This window comes from Lutra lutra, chromosome 7 (assembly GCF_902655055.1).
Source record: "Lutra lutra chromosome 7, mLutLut1.2, whole genome shotgun sequence".
NCBI lineage: Eukaryota > Metazoa > Chordata > Mammalia > Carnivora > Mustelidae > Lutra > Lutra lutra.
The window spans coordinates 98,526,422-98,552,183 of record NC_062284.1 but is presented as its reverse complement, the minus strand read 5'-3'; the positions used below and the strand labels follow the sequence as shown (position 1 = coordinate 98,552,183).

Genomic DNA, 25,762 nt, shown 5'->3' with positions numbered 1-25,762 from the left:
ACGCTTTAACCCAGGCACCCCAGGCGCCCCTATTTATTTGTTTATTTACTTATTTATTTGAAGTAGGCCCCACATGGAGCCCTACACGAGGCTTGAACTCATGATCTGAGATTGAGACCTGAGCTGAGATCAAGAGTCATTTTTAACTTTCTGAGCGACCTAGGTGCCCCTGTAGGAACCCTTTTAGATATTAAGGAAACCCAAGTATTTAGAAATGAGTTGCAAATATTTTTTTCGATTTGTCACCTGCCTCTTGGCTTACCTTGTGATTTTTTTTCCGTTCATTTTTAAAAATAGGTTTTCAGTCTTCTACATTTTATTTCATAGTAGAAAGGTCTTTTGTATTCTGAAGTTACAAATTATTTTATGGTTTTAATTTTTTACATTTAAGTCTTTGACACTTCTGCAGTTCATCCTAGTGTGGAGTGTGGGGTATGGATCCAACATTTTATTCTGGATGGCCCATTTGTCTCGGGATTTTTACGGGTTTCATTCTTAGATTATCCCCCACATGCACGTAGATCACATTTCTGTTTGCCTAGCTTAGAGATCACAACTCAGAAGCCTGTAGAGACTAGGCAGGTTACATAAAAGGGTGGAGAGTGCCAGGTAGGGAGTATAGCCAACTGGAAATGGGATGGCATACTTTTCTAAAGAGGGCAGCCACTACCCACTGTCTGATGATTATTCCTTTGCAGGAATGCAGCAGGGCCCAGTGTTGTGAGATTTTTGTCAAGAGAATGGAAATCCATTTTTATATAAAAATCTCTTGATTTTAAAATGTTAACAATTTTAAAATTTAAATATAGATCTAGATAAACAGAATGTGTCTTCAGGCCAGATTTGGCTCAGACGTGGTTTCCAATATCCTTGGCCAAGAATGAAACTTCCACTAACAACTTCACTCTATAATACAAGCACAGTCTAGTAGTTTGACAGCCTAGTAGTATACAGCTGGAGTTCCGGAAGAGAAGAGATAGTAAAGACAGTTTGTATAAGCCAAAGCCTTTGCCATCACTGACTGAAAAGTAATTGGAGAAATAAAAGCATTTCACTATCTTTTTATCCCAAGTACATGGGAATGTGGACGTGACTTTATTAGAAGAAATTCGTGATTCAGTGAATACTTGGGTTAGAAAAATGAGTTTTCCAGCTCTGTCATTCTGATTTTGCCAAATGACAAATTGGTGTGTGTTTTGGGAAAGGACAATTGTTGAGTTACTGATGAGAGGTACAGTTGTTTTTTCACCGTGCTCTTCCTTTCCCTTCCTTGCTGCTGGTGGCTGACCCCACTGTGTGCTGAGGGCTTTCCACGTCTCACATCCCTAACTCCTCAAAACATCACTTGATGAAATAGTTAACTACCTCCTATATACCAACAGCCGTGGAGAGCACACATCAAGCATCGAGTCCGGCCGAATGCCCCTTTCCCTCCCCATCCTGAACTGCTTCTCTTGACTGCAGTAATGGGGCTCAGAGTGGCACCGAATCAGGATCGTCTTGGGAAGGTCGAGTGAAGGAAGCGTTTGTGTAAAACACAGTCATTTGGGTGGTCTGTCTGGAACAGGTCCCCAGGAAGTCCCCAACACAGTCCGACTCCCAGCGCCTGCCCCCGCGCCTCTGCAACCCAGCGACCCGCCGGCGCCTCTGCCAAGCTCCTCGGCGCGCATGCTCCGTGCGGGCTTCTCCGGCGACCCAGGATAATGAGCGCCGGGCCCAGGGGCGGGCCGAGCGGCGACTGCTGGAGCCGGGAGCTGGGCTGCGGCCCCGGGGCGCTGTGCGCGGCTGCTACGGGGGCGGCAGCGGCGGCTAGCGCTCTGTGCGCTAGAGTGTGGCTTGCTCTCCCAACGCGCACGCCCGCTCGGTCCCCAGAGCCCTCCAGAGGTGACTCGGGCGGGCCGGGCGGCGTTGCCTGTTGGGAGGGCGGGGATGAGGCAATGAGGAGACAAGCTGCCGCCGCCGCTCTCCGCCAGCCGCGGCCGTAGCGGGAGTTGGGGCAAGGGCGAGGTCAGCCGTACCCCGCGCGGGTTGCGAACCCAGACAAAGGAGGAGGAGCCCCCCAAGAAGCGGGCCAGCGCCGCCGGGACAGGAGCCGCCGCCTCGGTCCGCAGCTGGGGGGTCACCCGGACTCTCCGACGCCGCGCGTTCCTTTGCCGACGCTGCGCGAGAGGCCGCCGGGGCCGAGGAAACCGCCCCCGAGCCCCCGCCCACCCGCCGGCGCCGCCCCCGAGCCCGCCTCGGCGGTAGCTTGCGGCCCGGGCGGGAGGTGGCGGCGGCGGCGGCGGCGGCGGCCGGCTAGGCGAGGCGGCCCCGCCGCCCTGCCTGTCATGCCACCCGCCCGGCCCGGCTCCGTCCGCGGGCCGCCCCTGATGCGGAGGCGCTGCCCGCCGGGGCCATGCAGCAGGCGCCGCCAGCCGTACGAGTTCTTCAGCGAAGAGAACGTCCGAAATGGCGGGGACTGCTGGGTCTCGGCCCTGCGGAAGGTCCAGTGCCGTTGCCCGGGTGGCCGCGGGGCCGAGGGGAGGGTGCCGGGCGGCCGCGGAGCGTCTGCAGAGCCCGGCGGCTGGCGGCGGGGGGCGGGGGAGTTTGGGGGTTGCCGGGCTCGGGCCCCTGCGAGCTTCTAACGGGGAACTGCACGTCCTCCCAGTGCTCGGGTCCTGCGGGCCGAGCTCTTGCTCAGTGGCTGGGTGTGAGGGGTTCAGAATTGCCTGTTGCATCCAAAAGGACGTTTTCTCAAGTTTTGCCTGGCCCCGGAAGGAAGGTATTTTGTTATGATCATAAAATGGATTTCATGTTGCAGTCATTTCATCAGGCAACTTCCGCCGTTGGCCAATTTGTTGTCCTCAGGCTGGATTAGGGCAAGAGAAAGTCTCGCTGGTGTTTACATAGTTTCTAAAACAAAAGTTCATTTCCAGGCCCGGTAATTACCTTTAATCAGGTTCTTTGGGGGTGTTCCCCTAGGCAGTTTGCTTGTCAAGGGTGTCCACTCACGAAGCGGCGCTTTTTTGTAATATGGTTCTGTTTCACGTGTGAAATGGTCAGTGGGCCCTAATACTCCTTTACAATTCTTGAGGGAAATTTAAAGTGCTTCCCTCACTTCCTGCGAAAGGTGTCCTATCCGTTTACAGGAGATTTCGCCTGGAAAATTTGGTGTTTCTTCACTGGGTGCAGTTTAGACCCATTTTAAGGGGGGCAAAAAAGGTGCATCTCATAAAATAACCTGTCAGGTTTGGGTGTATACCCTGGGTGCATCTCTCTTGTAGGTGATGTGATCACCGTTTGTGAATTTAGGTAATAATCGTACTATCATTTTTATAATAAACCTTTTTGTAAGGTCAAGACAAATTTAAAGAATGCAGGATTAGGCATCGTGCCTGCTGAACATAGGCTTCCATTGCCATTGATGCAGGGGGTTAGTACTGTCTGCATTTTGTGCAAAATAACAATAAATTTTAAATAAAAAAATAAACAGTAATTTGAAAGACTGCACTTGGAAAATAAATCTTCAAATAACAAATTTCTGCAAATGAAGAAGTATATTTTAAAGGTGAGAACATTTTCCTCATGCATTTGGCGTTTCAGATTTTCCATCGTTTTCATAATTCTTACAAGGAGATACTGCCTTCCTTGGGCCAAACACCAAGTCATGTCTTTTTTTGAGAACTTGGTGGTGGAGGTAACTAGGGGCAGTTAGCATTTCACTGGTATACTAGGTGTTGAAGTTAATTGACTTTACTTCCTTGGGCAGCCTGATTCTACAAGGAGGGAAAAAGAACCGCAAGTGTGCGGAGTAGTGATAATGAACTCTGCCTGGAGTTGAAAAGTAAAGGGGGATATGCTCAGATAGTTATTGACTCTTTTGTGAGTAATTGCACTCAGCAGAAGGTGAGTGCAGTTATCAGGTAGGCATGTATTTTTGGCAGTGGGATGCAGGTATCTACCTACTGGTCCTTTCTGGTAGCAAATAGCATTTGAGCATGTGTTGCATAATTTATTCCATAGGTAGCTTTGACCCTAATAATCCTGCATGAACAGAGACAGATTTACTTCTTCAGGTTAGGGTGGAAACAAAGCCAGAACAAGTATCCTAGTCCATTGCTTTGAGACTGTTAATTTGCCTTTATATGCTGTTCTTGTTTACCTGGAGTTCGGGTATCTTGTAGATCTGTACTGTCTTGTACAGTTCTCATAGATCCTTTGCTTATGGAATAAATACAGCTAAGAAAATTTGGTCTTTTGTGGTGAACTCAATTCAAAAAGCAATTTCCATTTATATTAATTTACTTTATTACAGATTTGAGATATATTCCTATGAAATTTTTGGGAAAATTTTTGGTGTTAATAATAACTGGATTATGTCCAGTTTTGTGGCATTTGGGTATTTGTGGTATTGCAACATGCAGGTTTGTGGCGCCTGCTAAGAGTTACTGCTCAGGAGGAGCTCAAGGTTCACTCTTCATTTGTAGGATGTGTTACATTCCGGTATGTACCTGCCAGCCATACCTTCGTACAATGAGAAATCCTGCCATTTCAAGGAAGGTTCTGTCTTTACTTAAGAACTTGGCTTGCTTCCTTCCTCCAGCTAACAGACAGTTACAGACTCCTAGGATTAGTTGTAGTGGTAGTATTGGTCTACTAGGATTCTTCTCCAGTTGGCTTTTTCTTCATTGAACATGTGGAATACTTCTTTTAACTTTTTTTTCTTTTTTCCTCTATATTTATTCCTGTGTTTTTTAAATTGAAGTTTAATTGATATTAATATTTATTGAACACATTTTAGGGACCTGGCACCATGCTGGAACTAAGATGAAATAAAGATGAATAAAAGCCATGCTCTTAACTGTTTACCATCTACACTGAACATTCTAAACCTTTTGGTGTGGGTTTATATAAATGAGATAGTTAGCAATTAGGAGCTTAGAGTTATGTAACTAATATCTGTATGTGTGTGTGAAAAGAACAGTATCGTTTAATTGGCTCTATCAGATTCTACTTGGGCATCTTGGTGGAACCTCTGAAACTTAAAGTATACTTTTCTGAAAGGTAAAATCATGACTCATGCAAATATATATGAATGTGTGTCAGTGATTTTGATTCAACTTATTACCTAATAGGGGAACTCATAAGTTAATGTTAAAGCTACTTCATATGAAAATTTTAGGAGGTAGGTATTTATAGACAATTTAATAAAGAAATATTAGGATTGTTGGGTTAGATACAAAATTAGTTAATATCCTATAGGAACATGAACAGTAAGTTTTGGATTGTATTTTCCACTGATTTGAAATTATTTGCATCTGTACCAGATAAAAATCTCAGTGTTAATCTCACAGATTTGTAAAATAGCTCAGTCAATAGACAGTATTCAGAGGTTTGAGCACAGCATTGTACTGAAAGATACCTAGTAATGTCTTTTGCTTATTTTCAAGTTTTGGCTAATTTTTATGAAAATCAGATTACTTGGTGAAGTCAACCATTGTTGACCCTGAAACCACAGGGGATTTTTTTTTTAAAGGGTTTTTATTTTTTTTTAATTTTTTTTTTAAAGATTTTATTTATTTATTTGAGAGAGAGACAGTGAGAGAGAGCATGAGCAAGGAGAAGGTCAGAGGGAGAAGCAGACTCCCCATGGAGCTGGGAGCCCGATGCGGGACTCCATCCCCGGACTCTGGGATCATGACCTGAGCCGAAGGCAGTTGTCCAACCAACTGAGCCACCCAGGCGTCCCCACAGGGGATTTTTTAAGCCAACATTAAATATTTGTTTCACTACATAAAAACACAAACGTTGAAAAATAGATTTATGGAAAAATAATTTTGGAAATAGAAATGTGTTTTTTAACTTTTTGTTTTGTTTTTGTTCTTTAACTTTTTGTTGTTGTTTTTTAACTTTTAAAACTACAGGTATAGCATTTAAATACATAAAGAACTACAAAGGGTCAAGCTGGGGGAAATAACATTACTAATGGATAATACATGGATTGTTAACATTACTGCTGAATTAATTATGTATCTTCCCTAAAAGAGCCAGAAACATAAATGCCCTCACCACTACTCCCCAAGAACGCTGAAGCTATCCTATTACTCGGGAGAAAAAAGAGTGTGGGATATACTTGTAAATGCAACTTATTACCTGTGTCTTTGAAATGCCTTTGGTACTTTGGTATGCGCTATTGATTTTATGCTGAAAAAATCAGTGTTAGCATTCTACGTATGGAAGACATGCCTTTAAATAATTTTATTAGACGTTTTTCGTCCGTGTTGTTTCCCTTGTAGATGCCTTTTCTTTTGGGTGTTCTTCACCACGCTAAATGTGGAAAAGAAAATGTCTGTTGCCTTTGTGTCATAGAGAGTTAGATAGAAGTGGTTGAATTGTTCTGACTTTAATTCAGTTTAAATATGAACTCCTCACCCCAAACATTACGGTTTGCTCTTAGGTATCTGTCTAAAATGTAAGAGATACGAGACAATGTCTAGTTAATTAAATAGCAGTCTATGGCAAGGAAGAAAAAGGTAGGAGGTTTTGGTTTAGAAATGCTTTTGTGAACGCTAAAAGATTCTGGTGTTTCTGCCTTTGTTACTCTCTCTCGGAGCCATTTTAATATTTTTTTTTTTTAAAGATTTTTATTTATTTATTTGACAGAGAGAAATCACAAGTAGGCAGAGAGGCAGGCAGAGAGAGAGAGGAGGAAGCAGGCTCCCTGCTGAGCAGAAAGCCCGACGCGGGGCTCGAACCCAGGACCTGGGATCATGACCTGAGCCGAAGGCAGCGGCTTAACCCACTGAGCCACCCAGGCGCCCCTCTCGGAGCCATTTTAGAAGACTGCTCTGGATCTTTCTCGGGCCCAAAAGAAAAGTATAGGGAGCTTTGAGAAAATAAAATTGGTGTCACTGACACAAGAGGGTCAAGGAGGGCTTCTCTAGGGAGGTAACGTTTGTGCTGAGTTCTGGAGGATATATTCAAATATTTATTGAGTGCCTCAAGGGTGTCCTGTACTACTGTTGATACTGAGGTTGTGTAGTAAGGCCTCTGTTCTCCTAAAGCTTCCAATCTAAATGTCTGTGTGGGAGAGGCCTGAGAAGGACAGACAATAAAGAACAATTATCTGCAAGATCAATAGGAATTAACAGGACAAAGAAAGTGGGCAGAAAGGATTTGAGGTTGAGGGAAAGGTAGAAAGGTGAATTGTTTTAAGGAACTAAGACCAAGTGAGAAGAAAAAGCTGGTTGGTATACCAGGTTAAGAGGTTTCTATTTGAGAGTAGGAGCCCTGTAGTGTTATTTATGTAACAAAATAATTAGATTAACTTGATCAAAATTGCTTTTTTAAAGTATCACTCCAGCTGAAAGCTAGAAATGAATAGGATATCCTATGATTTTTTTGTGACGTCAGGCCAGTTCTGGATTTCCTAAAGCCACTGACTAAAACAGTAGAACTCCAGGGAGTCACTTGGAATTATTCCAAACTAATAATGACCCAAACTGACCCAAGGGGTTCAGCCAGAACTGGATGAGCATTAGGAATGCATTTTAACTTGCTGCATTTAGCTCCCTGTCAGCTATGATTTAGTAGCTGTCCCCTATTTTCAGTTTAATTTTGGTATGGTATATATGGAGCAATAATATTCCATTAAAGTGTTTTATGCTGACTATGCAAAGCATTACCTGTGTTACCACTTGACATAAATCAAGTGTATGTCTTTTATATTAACCATGGCCTCTCTTTCAGGGGAACAGTAGTTTGATTATATTGTCTGTTAGTCTGCATGTTTGAATCAGGAAGGAATTTTAATGGAGCTAATGGATTTAGCATTATCTCATGTAGTCACGTTAAAAATTAACAACCTAAAACTCTTATCTTCTTTTACTTGAGAACATATGATAGTAGAAAGCCTTTGAAAGGTGTAACTGTTATACACTTCACATTTTAATGTGTAGAAATGAAGCAACACAAAATAACATCAAGATGTAGATGTGAGCACTAGTATTGTCTCTTGCAAATAAAGTTTTCATTCTCCCTGTTTTCTTCTTTAAATTACTTTCTAAACTCAAACATTATCTCTTACTTACATAGCACTTTCTAATTCTTTCTTAACCTACCCATTAGCGGCATTTGGCAGTCGAACTCCTCCTCTTTCTTGAAATCCTTTCCTTGTTTGGCTTCCAGGACACCAACCTCTGCAGGTTTTCTCCCTCTGGCTATTACTTTTCAGTCCTCTTCTTTGTCGAGTCCTCCTCCTCTTCCCAAACTACATTATCCTGACCTCCTCATTGCTTAGTTTTTGGACTTATGTTTTTATTTACAGTTATTTGTAGATCCCATCCACCCTCATGGCTTTGCATGTCATCTATATCTGATGATTTCCATATTTTTATTTCTGGCTCAGAACTCTCTCCTGAGGTTGGGTAACCAACTCCTTTCTTGATACTTCCACATCTCAACCAATACTGAGCTCCTTCTCTTCCCCCCCAAAACCTGCTGCTTTTGTAGTGTGTCCTTTATCAGTAAATGGCCAGCTTCTGCATTCTTCTAGTTGCTCCAGATAAAAATCTGGAGTTATTCTTGAATCCTGCCTTTCCGAATTTGTGTAATCTGTCAGCAAATTGTTTAGCTCTACTTTAAAAACTGTAGCTATCTATACTCAACCACCATTTCATACTCTTCCACTTCTACCACCTGGGACCAAGCCATCACTAATCTCCTGGAATGTTAAAATAGCCTGTAACTGGTCTCTCTTCTGCCCTTGCCCTGTTCAGTCTTTTCTCAACGTGGCAGAGATAAGTGAAATCTTGTCATTCCATTGTTCAGAACTCTTATTGCTTCTCAGAATAAAAGTCTAATAAGTCCTCTCAATGGGTTACTACACTTTGATGCTGTCTATTGCCTTTACATCTCTGACTTCATATACTTCTCTCCCTTTTCTGCTCTGTTCCTTCCCTATAGTGGCTTCCTTGTACTCACAGACACATTCTAATGTGTAGACATATTCTAATCTCAGAGCTTTTGTACTTGCTGTTTCTTCTGCCTATAACAACCTTCCTGCAGATTAAAAACATGACTGGTCCTCGTACCTTCTTAAGTCTTCAGAAAAACATCATCTTGAAGAAGACTCCTCTTGGAGCCTATTTAAAACCACTATATCCCCTGCTTCCTAGGCATTCCTCTGTAGATGTTCACAACATAACCCAATCCAAGCTTATTATCATTGTCCAAAACCTCTAGTTTAAGTGATACACTCAGTTTTCAAGGCAGAAACCTGATCATCCATCACCCTTCCCTTCCTTCTCACAGCAGGTTCAAATCTCATCAACATTGAGTCTTGATTCTTTCTCCTAAATTAGAGGTTTGTTGTTTTTTTTTTTTTTTAGTTTTTTTTTTTGCTATGTGTCCCCAAAATAAGTTTTTAATTGTTAAAATTGTTCAAGTTCAAATAGTTGCAGAAGGTATAATTTTGTATGTGTTCTAAATACTGATGTTTTAAAATAAAATAGTTCTATCAGTCTTTTATTTTTATTTTTTTAAAGATTTTATTTATTTGAGAGAGAGACAGTGAGAGAGAGAACAAGAAGGGGGAAGGTCAGAGGGAGAAGCAGATTCCCTGATGAGCAGAGAACCCAACTCAGGGCTGGATCAATGATGGGGGCGCCTGGGTGGCTCAGTTGGTTAAGTGTATTTTACCATATATGTTCTTTAAACATATTTTCATTGAATTCTTGGAGCTGTATATCTAGTTCATTGTGTTCATTTTCTGTTGCTGTTTAACAAATTATTACAAGCTTTAGGGGCTTAGTACAACATAAATTTATTGTCTCACAATTTCTGTAAATTAAAAGTCTAGGCACAGTTTAGCTGGGTTCTCTATGTAGGGTCTTAGTCAAGGTTATATCTGGGGTTGCAGTCTCATCTGAGGCTTGGGGTCCTCTTCCAGACTCATGTAGTTATTAGCAGAATTCATTTCCTTGCAGATGTAGGTCTGAGACCCTCAGTTCCTAGAAGGCCGCTGCCATTCCTTGCCACGTGACCCTCCCTATAATATGTCAGTTTGCTTTTTCAAGGCCAACAGGAATGCATCTGCAGCTGTTTCTTATTTCATACTTCTAGATCTACTTTTAAAGGACTTACCTAATTTGGGTCAGGCCTACCTAGGATGATAATCTTTCTGTTAACACCAAGTCAACTGATTAGGGACCTTTGTCACTTTTGCCTTATATGGTAACTTGTTCATAGGAGTGCTATCCCATCATATTCACAATTCCTGCCCACACTCAAGAGGAGTACAAAGAGCATGTACATCAAGGGGTAGGAATCCTAAGGGCCACTTCAGAATTCTGCCTACAACACTCATTAATTTAATGTAAAATATCCACCACATAACTAAATTGGTAAAGTTAGTTTTAATTGTCAAGCCAACCAGCCTCATCATATTTATCTTATTTGAGACAGTCAAATGAATGTGTTAATACATGTTACATGCCAGCCATCTCACTTCTGAATTCTAATTGTAAGATAGAAAAATAGTTAAGGTGTGAAAAATTGCTTTGAATTTTTTCTCTTGAGTGAAGTAAGGTATTGTTGCCTTTTAGTATTTCTTCTTCTTTTTTTAATGGTTTTATTTATTTGAGAGAGAGAGAGAGATCATGAACAGGGTGGAAGGGGTAGAGGCAGAAGCAGACTCTCCACTGAGCAGGGAGCCTGATACAGGACTCATCCTAGGACCCTGAAGACAGATGAAGACAGATGCTTAACCAACTGAGCCATCCAGGCGATCCTGTGGCAGATGTTCTTTAAGAAAGAGTACATGTGGTAGTTTTGGTAGTATGCTGAAGGAAGTGGGTACTTAGCCCAGGGAGCCTTAAACTTTGAATAAAGCATATTTAGATTAGTGATCTTTTCCTAGTTCACAGGGGGAAAAAGCCAATATTAATTTTTTTCAATTTCAACTTTATTTTTCACTCATAAGTTTTTCTTAAGTCTGTGATGTGGTGACTGCTGCTGTTTGCTTACTAATGAGTAATGGAAGAAGGTAAAACAAATGAACAAGAAATAGATTTTACAGGAAAAGGAGTTATATTTTTTCTTTTCTCTTACAGATATGTGCTTGTAGTTTTCACTTTTATAGTCATTTTTACTAATATTACTTCTGCTTTCTGTGGTGTAATATTAGTCTATTAATATTTTCATATTCTGCTAGGAGCGCTGTGACTTCCAAATGCTTTGCCATTGGAACAAGTTGGAAACCATTGATTTAGCCTGCACTTTCTTGGCTTAACAGGCTAATGGCCTGCCTGTATGGGAATGCACTTACAGATCATGTGCCATTTCATTCCACTAGAAGAAAATTTTAATGACAAAAATTTTAGCCTCCATTAATAGTCTTCTCTACATGTTTTGATTATTTTATGGTAAACCCTTGTATAATATTAAGCTAAGCAGAGTGAGATTCTTTTTTTTCTTTTTAAGATTTTATTTATTTATTTGTCAGAGAGATAGTGAGAGAGGGAACACAAGCCGGGGGAGTGGGAGAGTTAGAAGCAGGCCTTCCGCTGAGCAGGGAGCCTGATGCAGGACTCACTGTATCCCAGGACCCTGGGATCATGACCTGAGCCCAAGGCAGAGGCTTTAACCCACTGAGCCACCCAGGCGCCTCTTAAAGTAATACAGTTTGATAAGTTTTTATGTGTGTATATTTCAGTGAATCCATCACAATTAAAATATTGAATATATCCTTCAGCCCATAATTTCCTCTTGACTCTGACTCTTTAATTCTCCCTCCCTCCCCATTTCTTGTACCGAAGCAATTACTGATCTGCTTTCCATTACTATAGATTACATTTTCTAGAGTTTTGTATTAATGGAATCATACAATATATACTCTTTTTATTTTTCTGGCTTCTTTGACTCAGCATAATTATTTTGCAATTCCTCCATTTTGTTTCATATATTAATAGTTCACTCCTTTTTATTGTTTGATAGTATTCCATTGTGTGGATATTACCATACCATTATTTATCTCTTTATTAATGTACCTTTGATTTTCATATCTTGGCTATTACAAATAACACTGCTGTGAATATTTGTGTACAAGTCTTTTTATGGACATACATTTCCTTTTTTCTTGGGTAATTATCAAAGAGTCGCTGGATCAGATAGGAGGTGAATGTTTATGGATTTAATTTGCTTTTCCCCATTGATTAATAATGTTGAGCATTTTTCGTGCTATTTACAGTGCATGTATTTTCTTTGGTGAAGTGTTTGTTCAAGTCTTTTGCCCATTTTTATTGAGTTGTTTGTTTTGAATTGTTAAGTTTTGAAAATTCTGTGTATATCTCAATACAAACCTTTATCAGATATATGTTCTACGGAGATTTTCTTCTGGTTTATGGCTGCTTTTTTCATTTTCTTTCTTTTTTTTAAATTAAGATAATGTTAATTTAATGTAATTAACATTTAAATGTAAAGTTTAATATTTTTATTTGTGTTTATACATGCATCTATATATAATATCACGACTATTCTTTTTTATAGTATGTATAAGGAAATACCTTCTGGCAATTTGAAAATATGGTGTAATAAAATACAGGTCTGACTTGTTAATCTACTTTTAAAGACTGAAAATTATTTTAATTGCTCTTTTTCTGAGTAGTCTTTCAGAAAACTATGATGGGTAAGTTCTGGTGTGGTAATTTTGTTTACTGTCTCAAAGGGTGCTGAGATAGTAAACACTGCAACTACAAAGTATGGTTATCTTTTTTTTTTTTTTTTTTTAATTTTATAAACATATATTTTTATCCCCAGGGCAAAGTATGGTTATCTTTATCAACTTGATGTCCTATTAGTATTTATGTGTGGGATTTTAACATTATATATATATTTTTTTTTTATGACTTCATATTTGCAGTTACTTTAAGAAGTTTGGCATAAGAAATTTTGATGCTCAATGTTAAAGTTGCTTTGCAGGTTACTTACCAAAATCATAATCACAGAAAAAAAAATCCATCCCAGTTAGACATTATCTTAATTCTCATACACAATCACTTTCACTGAGTAGGGCACTTGGCTTTTATGGAGGATGTTTTAAGAAATAGCCTTATGAATGCCCTTGCTAAACTTCAATGTAAATGCTTTTCTTTTTATTAAAAAAGAAGCCTCTTAATTCTATTGAGCTAATAGAAATATATGGTAAGATGTAATTAAGTTTAAAGAAGTGTAAGATGTAAGAGAAAATATTTACTTCCCCCAAATCTTGAATTTGTAAAGAAATATTATAAAGCCTGGCTTTTTGGATATTGGTCCTTTATAAATATCTAACTCCTTTACTTAAACTCTTCTTTCCCAAAGTCCTTAAAAAGGTAGTATTTGTTATCTCTAGTTTTATGTATCCTCCCTTTTCGCACTTCCCTAGTTCATATTATGTTTCTTTATAAGTTAGTGTATTTATCAAAATTATTCCTGCAAATAAAAAGATAACTAACTTTATGAGGTTTATAAGAAAAATAGCAGTACCTCCTCCCAGTCACAAAATTTTCTGCTTTCCAGAAACAGTCACTTTTAACTTTTCAAAGTGATTCATTCACTTGTGTTGTGAAAAAAAAATGCTGTTTCTTGGTTTTTCTTTTTGGCCATTATCTGTTAATGGAAGGTAAGGATTTAAAAAAAAATTTTTTTTTTTTAAGATTTTATTTATTTTGGAGAGCATGCACAAGCAGGAGGAAGGACAGACAGACAGAGAGACAGAGAATCTCAAGCAGACTTCACACTGAGTGTGGAGCCCAAGGAGGGCTCGATCTCACAACCCTGAGAAAATGACCTGGGCTGAAATCCATTGTCAGTGCTTAACTGACTGAGCCACCCAGGCACCCTAATATTCTTTAATACACATTATATTTCCTCCTTCCCACCATACACACCTTATCATACATGAATACTTCCTGCCTCACACCCTATGCCATGGTTGTATGTTAGGTTTTTTTGGATTAGTATTCAAAGTTTACAGTATTATGACTGTAAATGTTGTTACATATACACCACTTTTTCTTTCCTACTTAACCTTTTACTTTTACTGGAATTAGTAATAGTCTTGTTTTCTTGTGTAGTTTTCTATGTACCTACTAATTCAAGCTTAAACTATCAGTTGTCTAAATATCCTCTTAAGATTTTTAGATTCATCAGATGCTCTTATCAATTTAATCTTTTTTGAGGTTTTTATTTATTTCACTAATCTCTACACCCAGTGTGGGGTTCTAACTCATGACCCTGGTGAGATCAAGAGTCACATCCTTGGGGTGCATGAGATCAGGGTTGTGAGATCAAGCCTCATGTGGGCTTAAATTCTCTCTCTCTCTCCCTCTGCCCCTCCTCATGCTCTCCTGTTCTCTCTAAAGTAAATAAATAAATCTTTAAAAAAAGAAAAAAAGAGTCATAAATTCTTCAACTGAGCCATTTCATCTTCTTGAGACAGTTTCTCCCAGAGTCTTCTGATCTTCTGTAGTCTGGACTGGTGACCTTATGCCTGTTGTACATCTCTCATAATTTTCCTTCACTTTATCCTGGATACTCCTTTAGCCTTTTTTCTGTATTGATTCCTTCATTTCTTGTATACCATATTTTTCTCTTGATTTATACTCCTGTTTTTACTGTGGTACAAACTATAAAAGCTTAATGAGAAAGGGTGCATGGGAGATAAAAACTTTTGACCTGTTATGTCTAAGCATGTCTTCATTTTACCATGACATTTGATTGATAGTTCTTTAGGATCTTATTCTAAGTTGGAAATCTGTCTTCTAGTTTCTAGTGTTAAGGTTGAAGTCTGGAACTAATCTAATACATATGTTGTATATGACCCTCTTCTTCCCTTCACCCTAACCTTGTAGGATATTCTTTTTGTATCCAGGAAACTGACGTTTTAGTTTCATTTATTAGCTGGGGACTAGCAGGGCCCTTTTGACTTATTTTATTGTGATTTTATCCTTCCATTTTCTGTTTGCTAGGTGATTCTCCAACTTTTTTAACTTATTTATGGTGAAGTAGTAAAGCAATCAAAAATGCATAAAATATAAATACACAATTTAAGGAATATAGCATTTTTCTCAATAGAAATCTCCAGAAGGTAACCATTTTTATGATAATCACTGCCTTGCTTTTTCTTTTATAGTTTTACCATTTAAACATGTCTCCCTAGGGGCGCCTGGGTGGCTCAGTGGGTTAAGGCTCTGCCTTCGCCTCAGGTCTTGGTCTCAGGGTCCTGGGATCAAGCCCCACATTGGGCTCTCTGTTCAGTAGGGAGCCTGCTTCCCTTCCTCTCTCTCTGCCTGCCTTTCTGCCTACTTGTGATCTCTGTCAAATAAATAAAATCTTAAAAAAAAAATAAAATAAACATGTGTCCCTAAATTTTATAGCTTAATTTTGTTTGATCTTGAAGCAGAATTCCTTTGTTTTTTGTTTTTTTTTAAAGATTTTATTTATTTGACAGAGAGAGAGACCACAAGTAGGCAGAGAGGCAGGCAGAGAGGGGGAAGCCGGCTCCCTCCTGAGCAGAGAGCCAGACTTGGGGCTTGATCCCAGGATCCCAGGACCACCACCCGAGCCGAAGGCAGAGGCTCAACTCACTGAGCCACCCAGGCGCCCCGAAGCAGAATTCCTTTGTATGTATCCTTCTTGTCTGGCTTCTTTCTGCCAATATTATTTCAAAGATACAGCTACATTTTATGTCGCTATAGTTACTCATTTTTCTTCCAATATTCCATTGTATGAATATGCTACAATTTATTCCACTCTGAGTAGATATTTGAGTTTCTAGTTGGGAGGTATCACTAATAATGTTACTTGGGAACCTTTGCATGCATGTCTTTTAGGAAACCCGTGTGCTTATTTCTCTAGAACAATACTGTCCAATAGAAATATAATGTAAGTCACATACGTGATTTTAAATTTCCTTATAGGCACATTAAAAAAGTAAAAAGAAACTTGTGAAATTGAGTTTAATAATGTATTTTATTTGACCTAATCATTTTAGCATATAATGCATATAAACATTGAAATATTTGACATACCTTGTTTATACTAAATCTTTGATATCTGGCATATATTTTACACTTAAAGTCCGTTTTATTCCAGTAGAGCTACATTTTAGGTGCTCAGTAGCCATATGTGGCTAATGTCCGCTGTGTTGGACTACATAGCTCTAAACAGACATGTATATCTCCAGCAGTAGAATTGCTGGGTCATAGGGTATGCATATTTTTTTTTTTAAGTTTTTGATTTTTTTAATTTGAAGTATAACTGACATAATAGTGTTATCTTAGGTTTAGGTATATATATATATACACTTTATGACATTATCTCCACAATAGGTTAGTTGCCATCTGTTAACATACAAAATTTTCACAGTGTTATTGATTATAGGGTATTGCCCTTTAGTAGATAATGGCAAAGTTTTTTTAAAGTGATTGAGCCAAAAAAATAAAAAATAAAATTATTGAGCCATCAGTTGGTTAAGCGGCTGCCTTTGGCTCAGGTCATGATCCCAGCGTCCTGGGATCGAGTCCCACATCGGGCTCCTTGCTGGGCAGGGAACCTGCTTCTCCTTCTGCCTCTGCCTGCCTCTCTGTCTGCCTGTGCTCGCTCGCTCTCACTCCCTCTGTCCCTGACAAATAAATAAATAAAAAATCTTTAAAAAAAAAAAAAAAAATTATTGAGCCATTTTGCACTCCAGTGGCAGTGTGTTGAGAGTTCCCTTGTCCTACATAATCACTAACACTTAGTATTATCAGGCTTTTTAGTTTTGCTCTCTGATGAATGGGTAATAGTTTTCATTGTGGTTTAATTTGCATGTCTCTCATTACCAAAGAGCTAGAGCTCTTATACGCCATTTGAATTTCTTTTGCAAAGTGCTGATTTGGTTTTTTTCTATAGGGATTTTTTTTTCTTTTTTAAGCAGGCTTGTTGCCCAACATAGGCCTTGAACTCACAACTCTGAGATCAAGAGTTACATGCTCTATTGATTGAGCCAGCCAGGTGCCCCTGTATTAGGATTTTTATCATTTTTTTTTTCTGCTGAACTTCGAGTTCTGGATACGAGTCCTTGTGTTTTATGTGTCACATAAATCTTCTCCATTGCATACTTGTCTTTTCACTTTCTTAAAGGTCTTGATGAACATTAAGTTTTAATTTTTAATTTGAAGTTATGTTTATCAGGCCTTTCCTTTATGGATAGTAATTTTCGTGTCTTGTTTAGGAAATCCTTTCCTATCCTGAGGTCGTGAAGATAATATCTTGTTTTATAGTACCAGTTTATTAGGTCTTTATGTAATAGTTCTAAAATATCCAGCTAGAATTGTTGTTTGTGTAGAGTATGAATCGGAGTTGAGTTTCATTCTTTTCTGTATGGGTATCCAGTTGTTCACTATTTATATGCTTCCCCACCTTCCCATGACCCCACCCTCATACCCTGTAATACTACTTTGTTGTAAATCAAGGGTCTGTGTATTTATGGGCTTGTTTCTGGACTCTTTTCTCTTCCATTCATCTGTTTGTCTGTCATTATAACAATATCACATTCTTACTGTAGCTTTGTAATAGATGTAATAGCTTTGTCATAGCTTTGTAATAACGATTACAGCAAGTACTTCTACTTCTTGGAATAACTGCCTGATTTTCTTAGCCTTTTGCATTTCCATATAAGTTTTAAAATTATCTTGTCAATTTCAGCAGACAGACTTTTTGGTTTTGACTATGATTTTAATTAAGTCTGTGGACCAGTTTGAGAATTGATATATTTGCAGTATTAAATCTGTACTTCTTTTGTTAAGATGTATTCTGAAGTACATGATACATTTTTTATTCCATTGTAAATGATACTATTTAAGATTTTTGTTTTTCATCTTTTTGTGTTCCACGGAAATAAAATTTTATTTTTTATGAATTAAAATAATTTGGGGTGCCTGGACATATTGGTTATGTGGCTGATTCTTGATTTTAGCTCAGGTCATGATCTCAGGGTTGTGGAATTAAGTCCTGCTTCACCCATGTTCAACACTGTCTGCTTGAGATTCTCTCTCTTCCTCTCCCTCTGCCCTTCCCCCTGCTCGTGCATTCTCTCTCTCTCAAATAAACACATGAAATCTTTTTAAAAAATAATTTATCTGTACAATATTTTGATTTTTCTTCATGGCTGTATGAGTCTGGGGTCTCCAAAGAAACAGAAACACACACACACACACACACACACACTCTCTCTCTCTTTCTTTCTCTTTCTCTCCTTTCCCTCTCTTCTGTCTCTCTCTAATAAAGGTAGGCGAGTCCAAAATCTGCAGTCAGTAAGTCGAAGACTCAGGGGAGCTGGTGATATAGTCCTAGTCCAAGTCCTAGTTCAAGGCAGAAGACCAAAATCCTGGCTCAAAGACTGGCAGAGAGAAAGAATTCTTTCTTACTCAACCTTTCAGACAGGTCCACTCACACTGGGGAGGGCAGTCTGCTTTACTCAGTCTACCAATTCAGATGTTAATTTTACCCAGAAACCTTCATAGACCCACTCAGAAATAATGTTTAACCAAATGTCTCAGCACCATGTGGCCCGGACTAATTGACACATGGAATTAACTGCTGTAGTGGACAGTCAAAGATGTAAATCTCTTCCTTTCTAATTCTTACACTTTTATTTATTTTTCTTGCTGGAGTGCACTATCCAAGACCTCCAGTACAATATAGAATAGAGATGATAGAGCGAGTATCCTTACCTTTTTCCTGATATCAAAAAGAAAGCTTTTAGTATTTCACCATTGACTATGATATTTATTGTAGTTTTGTTATAGATACCCTTTTACTAAATTAACTGGGAGATTTTATTATGAATGAATGTTGAGTTTTTTAGATGTTCCCTAAATCATTGATATTATCATAATTACTTTTCTTTTTTAATCTCTTAGCATGGTGAATTATTTTTGCTTGATTATCTGACATTAAATCAACTTTACATTCCTGGGATAAATCCACTTGGTTGGTCACATTTTTTTTTTAAAAATATGTATTATGGAATTTAGTTGATATTTTACTTAGGCTTTTATTTCTAAGCTGATGAGTAAAAATGGCTTATAATTTTCATCTTTTTTTTTTTTTTTAGTTTTTATATCAAGCCTAGTCTCACAATAAGTTGGGAAGTCCGTTTTGTTCTTTCTTTCTTTTTGTCTATTTTGTTGTTCTTCTAGTTTCTTTCTTAATGTTTAAGTTTGTTGGTGACACCATCTAGACCTATATAATGAACAAGTCTCAACAAGTTAAAAAGATTGAACTAGAAAGTATGTTTTCTGATCACAATGCAGTTATTATAGAAATTGGTAAAAAGGAGAACTTAAAAAAATACCATAGGTTCAGAAATTAAGAAATATACTTCTAAATTCTAAATGTCAAAGAGGAAACCATAATGGAAATTAGAAGCTATTTTAAACTGCATAATTTAAAAAATATTCTGTATTAAAGTCTGTAGGTTTTTGTTTTGTTTTTGGTTTTTACAAAAGTTGGTCTTAGACTACTTATGTTTTCTGTTAGTTTCTGCTCTGTGGGTTAAAGAAAGTTTACAGAGATCAACAATTAAGAAGTGGGTTTTCCAAGATGGGATTGGGAGGGAGACAAACCATAAGTGACTCTTAATCTCACAAAACAAACTGAGGGTTGATGGGGGGAGGGGGGTTGGGAGGGGGGGTGGGGTTATGGATATTGGGGAGGTTATGTGCTATGGTGAGTGCTGTGAAGTGTGTAAACCTGGCGATTTGCAGACCTGTACCCCTGGGGATAAAAATACATGTTTATAAAAAAATAAAATTTAAAAACCGTATGGGCTACAAAAAATAAAAATAAAAAATTCTGGTGTGTAGGAAGTGGGTTTTCCCCCACTTTTTGTGTTTTATGTCTGTATTTGAATAACTATTCCAGTAAAATGTTAATAATTATAAATAAGATTCTCTGAGGGTTTTTGGTGTTTTTTTTTTTTTTAAGATTTTATTTATTTGGGGCACCTGGGTGGCTCAGTGGGTTAAACCTCTGCCTTCGGCTCAGGTCATGATCTCAGGGTCCTGATATCACGCCCTGCATCAGGCTTTCTGCTTGGAAGGGAGCCTGCTTCCCCACCTCTCTCTGCCTGCCTCTCTGCCTATTTGTGATCTCTCTCTCTCAAATAAATAAATAAAATCTTAAAAAAAAAAGATTTTATTTATTTGACAGAAAGAAAGCGAGAGAGGGAACACAGGTAAGCAGGGTGGAAGAGGGAGAAGCAGGCTTCCTGCCGCACAGGGAGCCCATGCAGGGCTCTATCCCAGGATCATGACCTGAGCCTAGGCCAGCTGCTTAATGATGAGCCACCCAGGCGCCCCATGATTCTCTGACTTTGTTATAAATATTTTTGCCTGTACTTTAACTGAGAACTTTTTTTTTAAAGGTTCAAGAGCAAGTACATCCCACTCTCTCAGCTAATGAAGAATCTCTCTATTATATTGAAGAGCTGATTTTTCAGCTGCTTAATAAATTATGCATGGCTCAACCAAGGACTGTTCAAGATGTGGAGGTAAAAACTATTTTGATATTTCAAATATCACTGAACCATTGTACAGATTTTTAAATTAAATCTTTATCATTCTAAATCATTATGGAAACTGAAACCATTGAAATCATATGTGGAATATGTGCCGAGTTTATTTTCAACAAAGATATCAAGGCAAATCAATGGGGAAAAGAAAGTGTTTCAGCAAAAAAAGTGCTAAAATAACTGGATAAATTTATGATGGAAAAACCCTTGAAATCTATTTCATATAAAAATTAATTCAAGATGGATTATGGTCTTAAGCATAAAAGCTGAAACTATAAAGTTTTAGAAGAGAATGCAGAGAATATCTTCTTAACCTGGGGTTAACCAAATATTTTTTTTTAACAGAGGACTCAAAACACAGTAAGTGTTAAAGAATAAAATTAACAAGAAAATGGAAAAGGTGTAAGTGACAAACCAGGAGAAATGTTTGTGATATATATTCCTTACATAGGATTTGTATCCAAAATGTTGATTCCTACAAGTCAATAATAAAAAGACACCTTCCTCCCCCAAATGGGCAAAAGTCTTGAACAGACACTTCAAAGAAAGAAGATATGATATTGAGCAATAAGCACATGAAAAGTGCTCAAGCTCTTTTTTTTTTTTTTTAAAGTAATCTCTACACCCAGTATGGGGCTCAAACTCACAACCCAAGATCAAGAATTGCATACTCCACTGACTAAGCCAGCCAGGTGCCTTTCAAGCTCTTAAGTCATAGGGAAATAGAAATTAAAACCGTATTGAGGTACCATTTCACACTGCTTTCAAGGGACAAAATTAAAGACTAATAACACCAAATACAATGTAGCATGACTAGAACTCTTACACATTGCTAGTGGGAGTATAAAATGGTATAACCACTTTAGAACATACTTTGGCAATTTCTTATAAAGTTAAATATACGGTATATCTACCCTATACCCAGCAGTTTTACTCCTAAATATTTCACCTAGAGAAATGAAAATATGTGTTCAGAATGTGACTTATGTATGAATGTCCAAGCAGTTTTATTCTTAATAACCAAAAATTGGAAACCACTTAAATTTCTATCAACAAGAAAATGAATAAACAGATTGTGGTTGATTTATAAAATGGAACACTACTCAGTAATAAAATGAAAGAATGAACTATTGATATGTGCGATAACATGGCTGTAAGTCACAGACATTATATAGAATGAAAAAAGCCAGACCTCGGAGAGTACATATGGTATGATACATTTATATGAAGTTCAGAAACAGCTAAAATTAATGGTGATAGACATCACAATGGTGGTTGCCTATGAGGTGGGGGGAGTGAGATGATAGAAATATTCTGTGTCTTTATTAAACTGATGATTACACAGGTGTAAGCATTTTTCACCAAAACACTGAATTGTACACTTAAGATCTGTGCATTTTACTGCATATAAATATTACTTTAATAAAGGACTAGTAAAAATCTTAAGGTTATTTACTGTTTGGTTAATATACAGACATACCTCTAAAAATTATGTGAATTAGTGCTAAAATACTTGTTTTGGCTCAGTTACATGGGAGTATTTTTAGGTTTTTAGAAATACATATCAGTACAGCTTTCAAAAATTACTTTTGTACTTTACTGTTTACATTACCTTTCTTTTGAAAATTGTTTCTATAATAAAGCAGCAACTTCCAGTATGAAGGAATATCTTAATTTGGAGTAATTGAGCCTTTAAGATTTTTTGGGACTCTTGGAATTAAAGCATTTGGTTCCCTACTCTCAACTCTTAAGACATTAAGTATAAAAAAAGCATACTTCTCAATAGCTAAATATGCTAAAAGATGAGAACATAATTTTAGAAAACAGGAAGTCCTGCTACAAATTGGAGTTTGATTTACCTATCATTAGTTCTCATTATTCATGCCAACCACTGGTTAAATTTTAGATTAAAAGAGCCATAATAGTAACCTAAAAGGCTTAGATTGTTTTTGGCAGAAGATGTGTTTCCTGAAGCCATTTTGAGCTTTGTCACCTACTTGAAACTTTAAGAGGTACATGGCATCTTCTTTTTAAAATTCTTCTCTATATTTGAAGCTCTAAGGTTAGCAAAAGGAGACTGCTGTATAATAATTTATAATAATGAGTTAACTGCTTATGCTAAGTAAATAATTTTAACCCTAGGAACCTTATTGTAAAATCACCGGTGAGTATTTCATACTCAAACATTTCATACGTTTTAATCTCTCCTAATGTTACTACTTTTTCCCAGTTCTCATTCCGCCTTAATTATGCTTGTGCTTAAAGTGTTCTGTTTAAATTTTACCTTTTTCTTTACTCATGGGAATTATGTGGAAAAATCTTAAGAGTCCTGTTGATTCTTTTTAAAAATAATTAGTTATTATAGGAATCAGAACATGTTATGTCACTATTATCTGCTAGCATTAGTGATGATAAAATTTAGTTTTGTATGAAAAAGTTATGAATACTTCTATTAACAATAGTACTGCTGTGATCTGAACAGGAACGTGTTCAAAAGACCTTTCCTCATCCAATTGATAAGTGGGCTATTGCTGATGCACAATCTGCCATAGAAAAACGAAAACGAAGAAATCCTCTCCTACTGCCTGTGGACAAAATCCATCCTTCATTGAAGGTAGTAAAAAAAAAAATTTAAACGTTGGGAAGTTCTTTGTCATGAATAATACCTAATAACATATTGGTGTATTTATATAGTACTTATGTAGCATGGTCTATGTTAGTATGTGCATGTACTTGTATGTACTTGGATATACTTGTACATACACATATATACATATGTATATATATGTATATATATATAAATGTGTGCACAAATAAAAATAAATGATAAAATCGGATTTCCTTTCAAATAATATTAAAAGTTATCGATAAGCAATAGTACATCTTTGTGGTATCTTCTGTTGAGTACTACCCCTGACTGATTCTCAACCTCTTGTTAGGCAAGTATATATTGTCGAGGCACCTGGATGACTCAGTAAGCTAAGTGTCTGCCTTCGGCTCTGGCCATGATCTCAGGGTCCTGGTTTTGAGCTGTTCAGCGGGGAGTCTGCTTCTCCTTCTCCCTCTCCCCCTCCCGCACTTGTGCTTTCTCTCTCTCTCTCTCTCTCTCTCTCTGTCCTGCTCTCTGTCACATAAATAATAAAATCTTTAAAAAAAAAATATATATATATATGTAGTCAAAAGCTATGGTGAGTTCAGAACTGTTTTTAAATTAATTTGTATTTATCATAGATATTTTTATGTGCATTGGAAAAATAGGCTAGGGAATATTATTTGGTCTATACAGAATATTTGATGTATGTGGATTTGAATGCCCCCTTGGTAGCAATTTCAAGACATCCCCTAACTCCCCCCTCATATGCACACATCCTCCCCTCAATACAAACCACTGTCATTTGGGGATATTGGTTACAGGTCCTTGAAGATAGCAGATACTTGTCTAATGGGTTTTGGATAAAGTATTAATTAAGATGTTTTCAGTGAAGTCCTGGCCAAGATTTCTATATTAAATCAATAATCTCTTCTTCCTTGATACTAAAGGCAGATGTTAGATTAGATGTCTTTTTTAAAAGCTCCGATACTGAGACCAGTGGCTCATTCTGTATCCTATTATACCTATAACTTTAGACATTTGGTTTATAGAAAGTTTCTTTGTAAGCAAGAATGTTGGAAAAAATTTTTAAGTGTTTAAGTGATACTTGACAGTGCCATTTTTGGGGAATTAAATTGTTTATTTTTTTCCACAGGAAGTTTTAGGGTACAAAGTGGACTATCAGGTATCCCTGTATATTGTGGCTGTACTAGAGTATATCTCAGCTGATATTTTGAAGTTGGCTGGTAATTATGTTTTTAATATCCGACATTATGAAATATCTCAGCAGGACATTAAAGTGTCAATGTGTGCAGATAAGGTAAGTGTTAAAAGCTATTTAAACGTAATTTGAATATAGTGACTATATGTCACCGCAACCTTTTTTATACATGTTGATATTCATAATTTTTATAATTCCTGGAGTTGGAAGACAGAAAAATGCTGGCATTTTAGACAAACCATGTTATTTTCAGCATATGACAGGATGGGAATCTCCCCCATACCCCATCAAGAATCTTTTACCTACAAGAAAAAAACATCCTAAGCCTCAAGCCAATTTAAGAAAAATAGAATTTTATCTTTTTAGAAAGAAAATATATACAGAGCATTCAGATACTTTTAAGTACAAGTAATTTTGAAAAGCATACTTTGGTTTCACAGAACAGTAGGGCACAGGTAGAGAGCAACATACTGTAATTCCAGTGTTCTTGCTTCTGATACTTTTTTTGTAAGTTACCTCGTTGCTTCCTGGCTGTAAGCCTCTGGGGGAAGGAACTGAATCTCTTTATTTTCCTTTCTCCTCCTTTTCTTTCCTTTCTACTTTTTTTTTTTTTTTTTTTTTTTTACTTTTTAAATCAACATTTTTGGGTATCTGTCTATGTGCCAGTCACTGTCCTGAGCATTAACAGTACCGCGTTGAACAAGACAGCAGTCCATGTGTTAGAAGGAATTCATTTTAGTGGGAAGTAAAAATATTGTAAAAAATATAGTAATTGCAGCACAGTGTGATTAAAAACTATCATAAGCCAAAGATACAGTGGAGAAAATGATCACCTCTGGCATGAGGGAGAACACTTCATAGATAAGGTGCCTAAACTAGACCGCTAAGGGTGAATGACCCCTAGAACTTGGCACATGCCAGTGGTTCTCTACTTTGACTGTACATCAGAACTACCAGAAAGACTGCTGATACCCGCATCTTACTCCCAGAGGTCCTGATTTACTTGGCCTGAGTTAGGACTCTAACCTTAGTGTATTTTGAAAGCATCCCAGGTGATTTTGTTGTGCAGTTATGGTTGAGATCTGCTTTAGTCTGTCTTGGTCTCAAAGATGATTTTTCACTTGAATTTCATAGTAGAAATTCCTTGATATTTCTATTTTGACTTCTAAAATTATAATTACATGCTTTAAAAAAAAAAATTTCTTTCTCAGACCTTAGAAAAGTTGCAGGTACAATAAAAGATCCTCCCCTGTGCCCTGAACCATTTGAGAGTAAGTTGCCAACATAGTTTTGCCAACATTCTTCTGCATACCCATAGTATGACAATCAAAATCCATGAAATTAACTTTGATACATTATACTCTGTAATTTTCAG

General features: G+C 37.6%; 1 protein-coding gene across 3 annotated transcripts in view; it reads left to right on the top strand.

Moving 5' to 3' along the window:
- Positions 1-2,200: 2,200 nt before the first annotated feature.
- Positions 2,201-25,762, top strand: part of SOS2 (SOS Ras/Rho guanine nucleotide exchange factor 2) — a 79,738-nt gene continuing 56,176 nt past the window's right edge. For all 3 annotated transcript variants that reach the window (XM_047736526.1, XM_047736525.1, XM_047736527.1), the window contains exons 1-4: positions 2,201-2,483; positions 20,429-20,554; positions 23,058-23,189; positions 24,322-24,486. In XM_047736526.1, the coding sequence (XP_047592482.1) occupies positions 2,328-2,483; positions 20,429-20,554; positions 23,058-23,189; positions 24,322-24,486 (579 nt within the window). In that variant the 5' untranslated portion in view covers positions 2,201-2,327. The remainder of the gene's footprint in view (positions 2,484-20,428; positions 20,555-23,057; positions 23,190-24,321; positions 24,487-25,762) is intronic.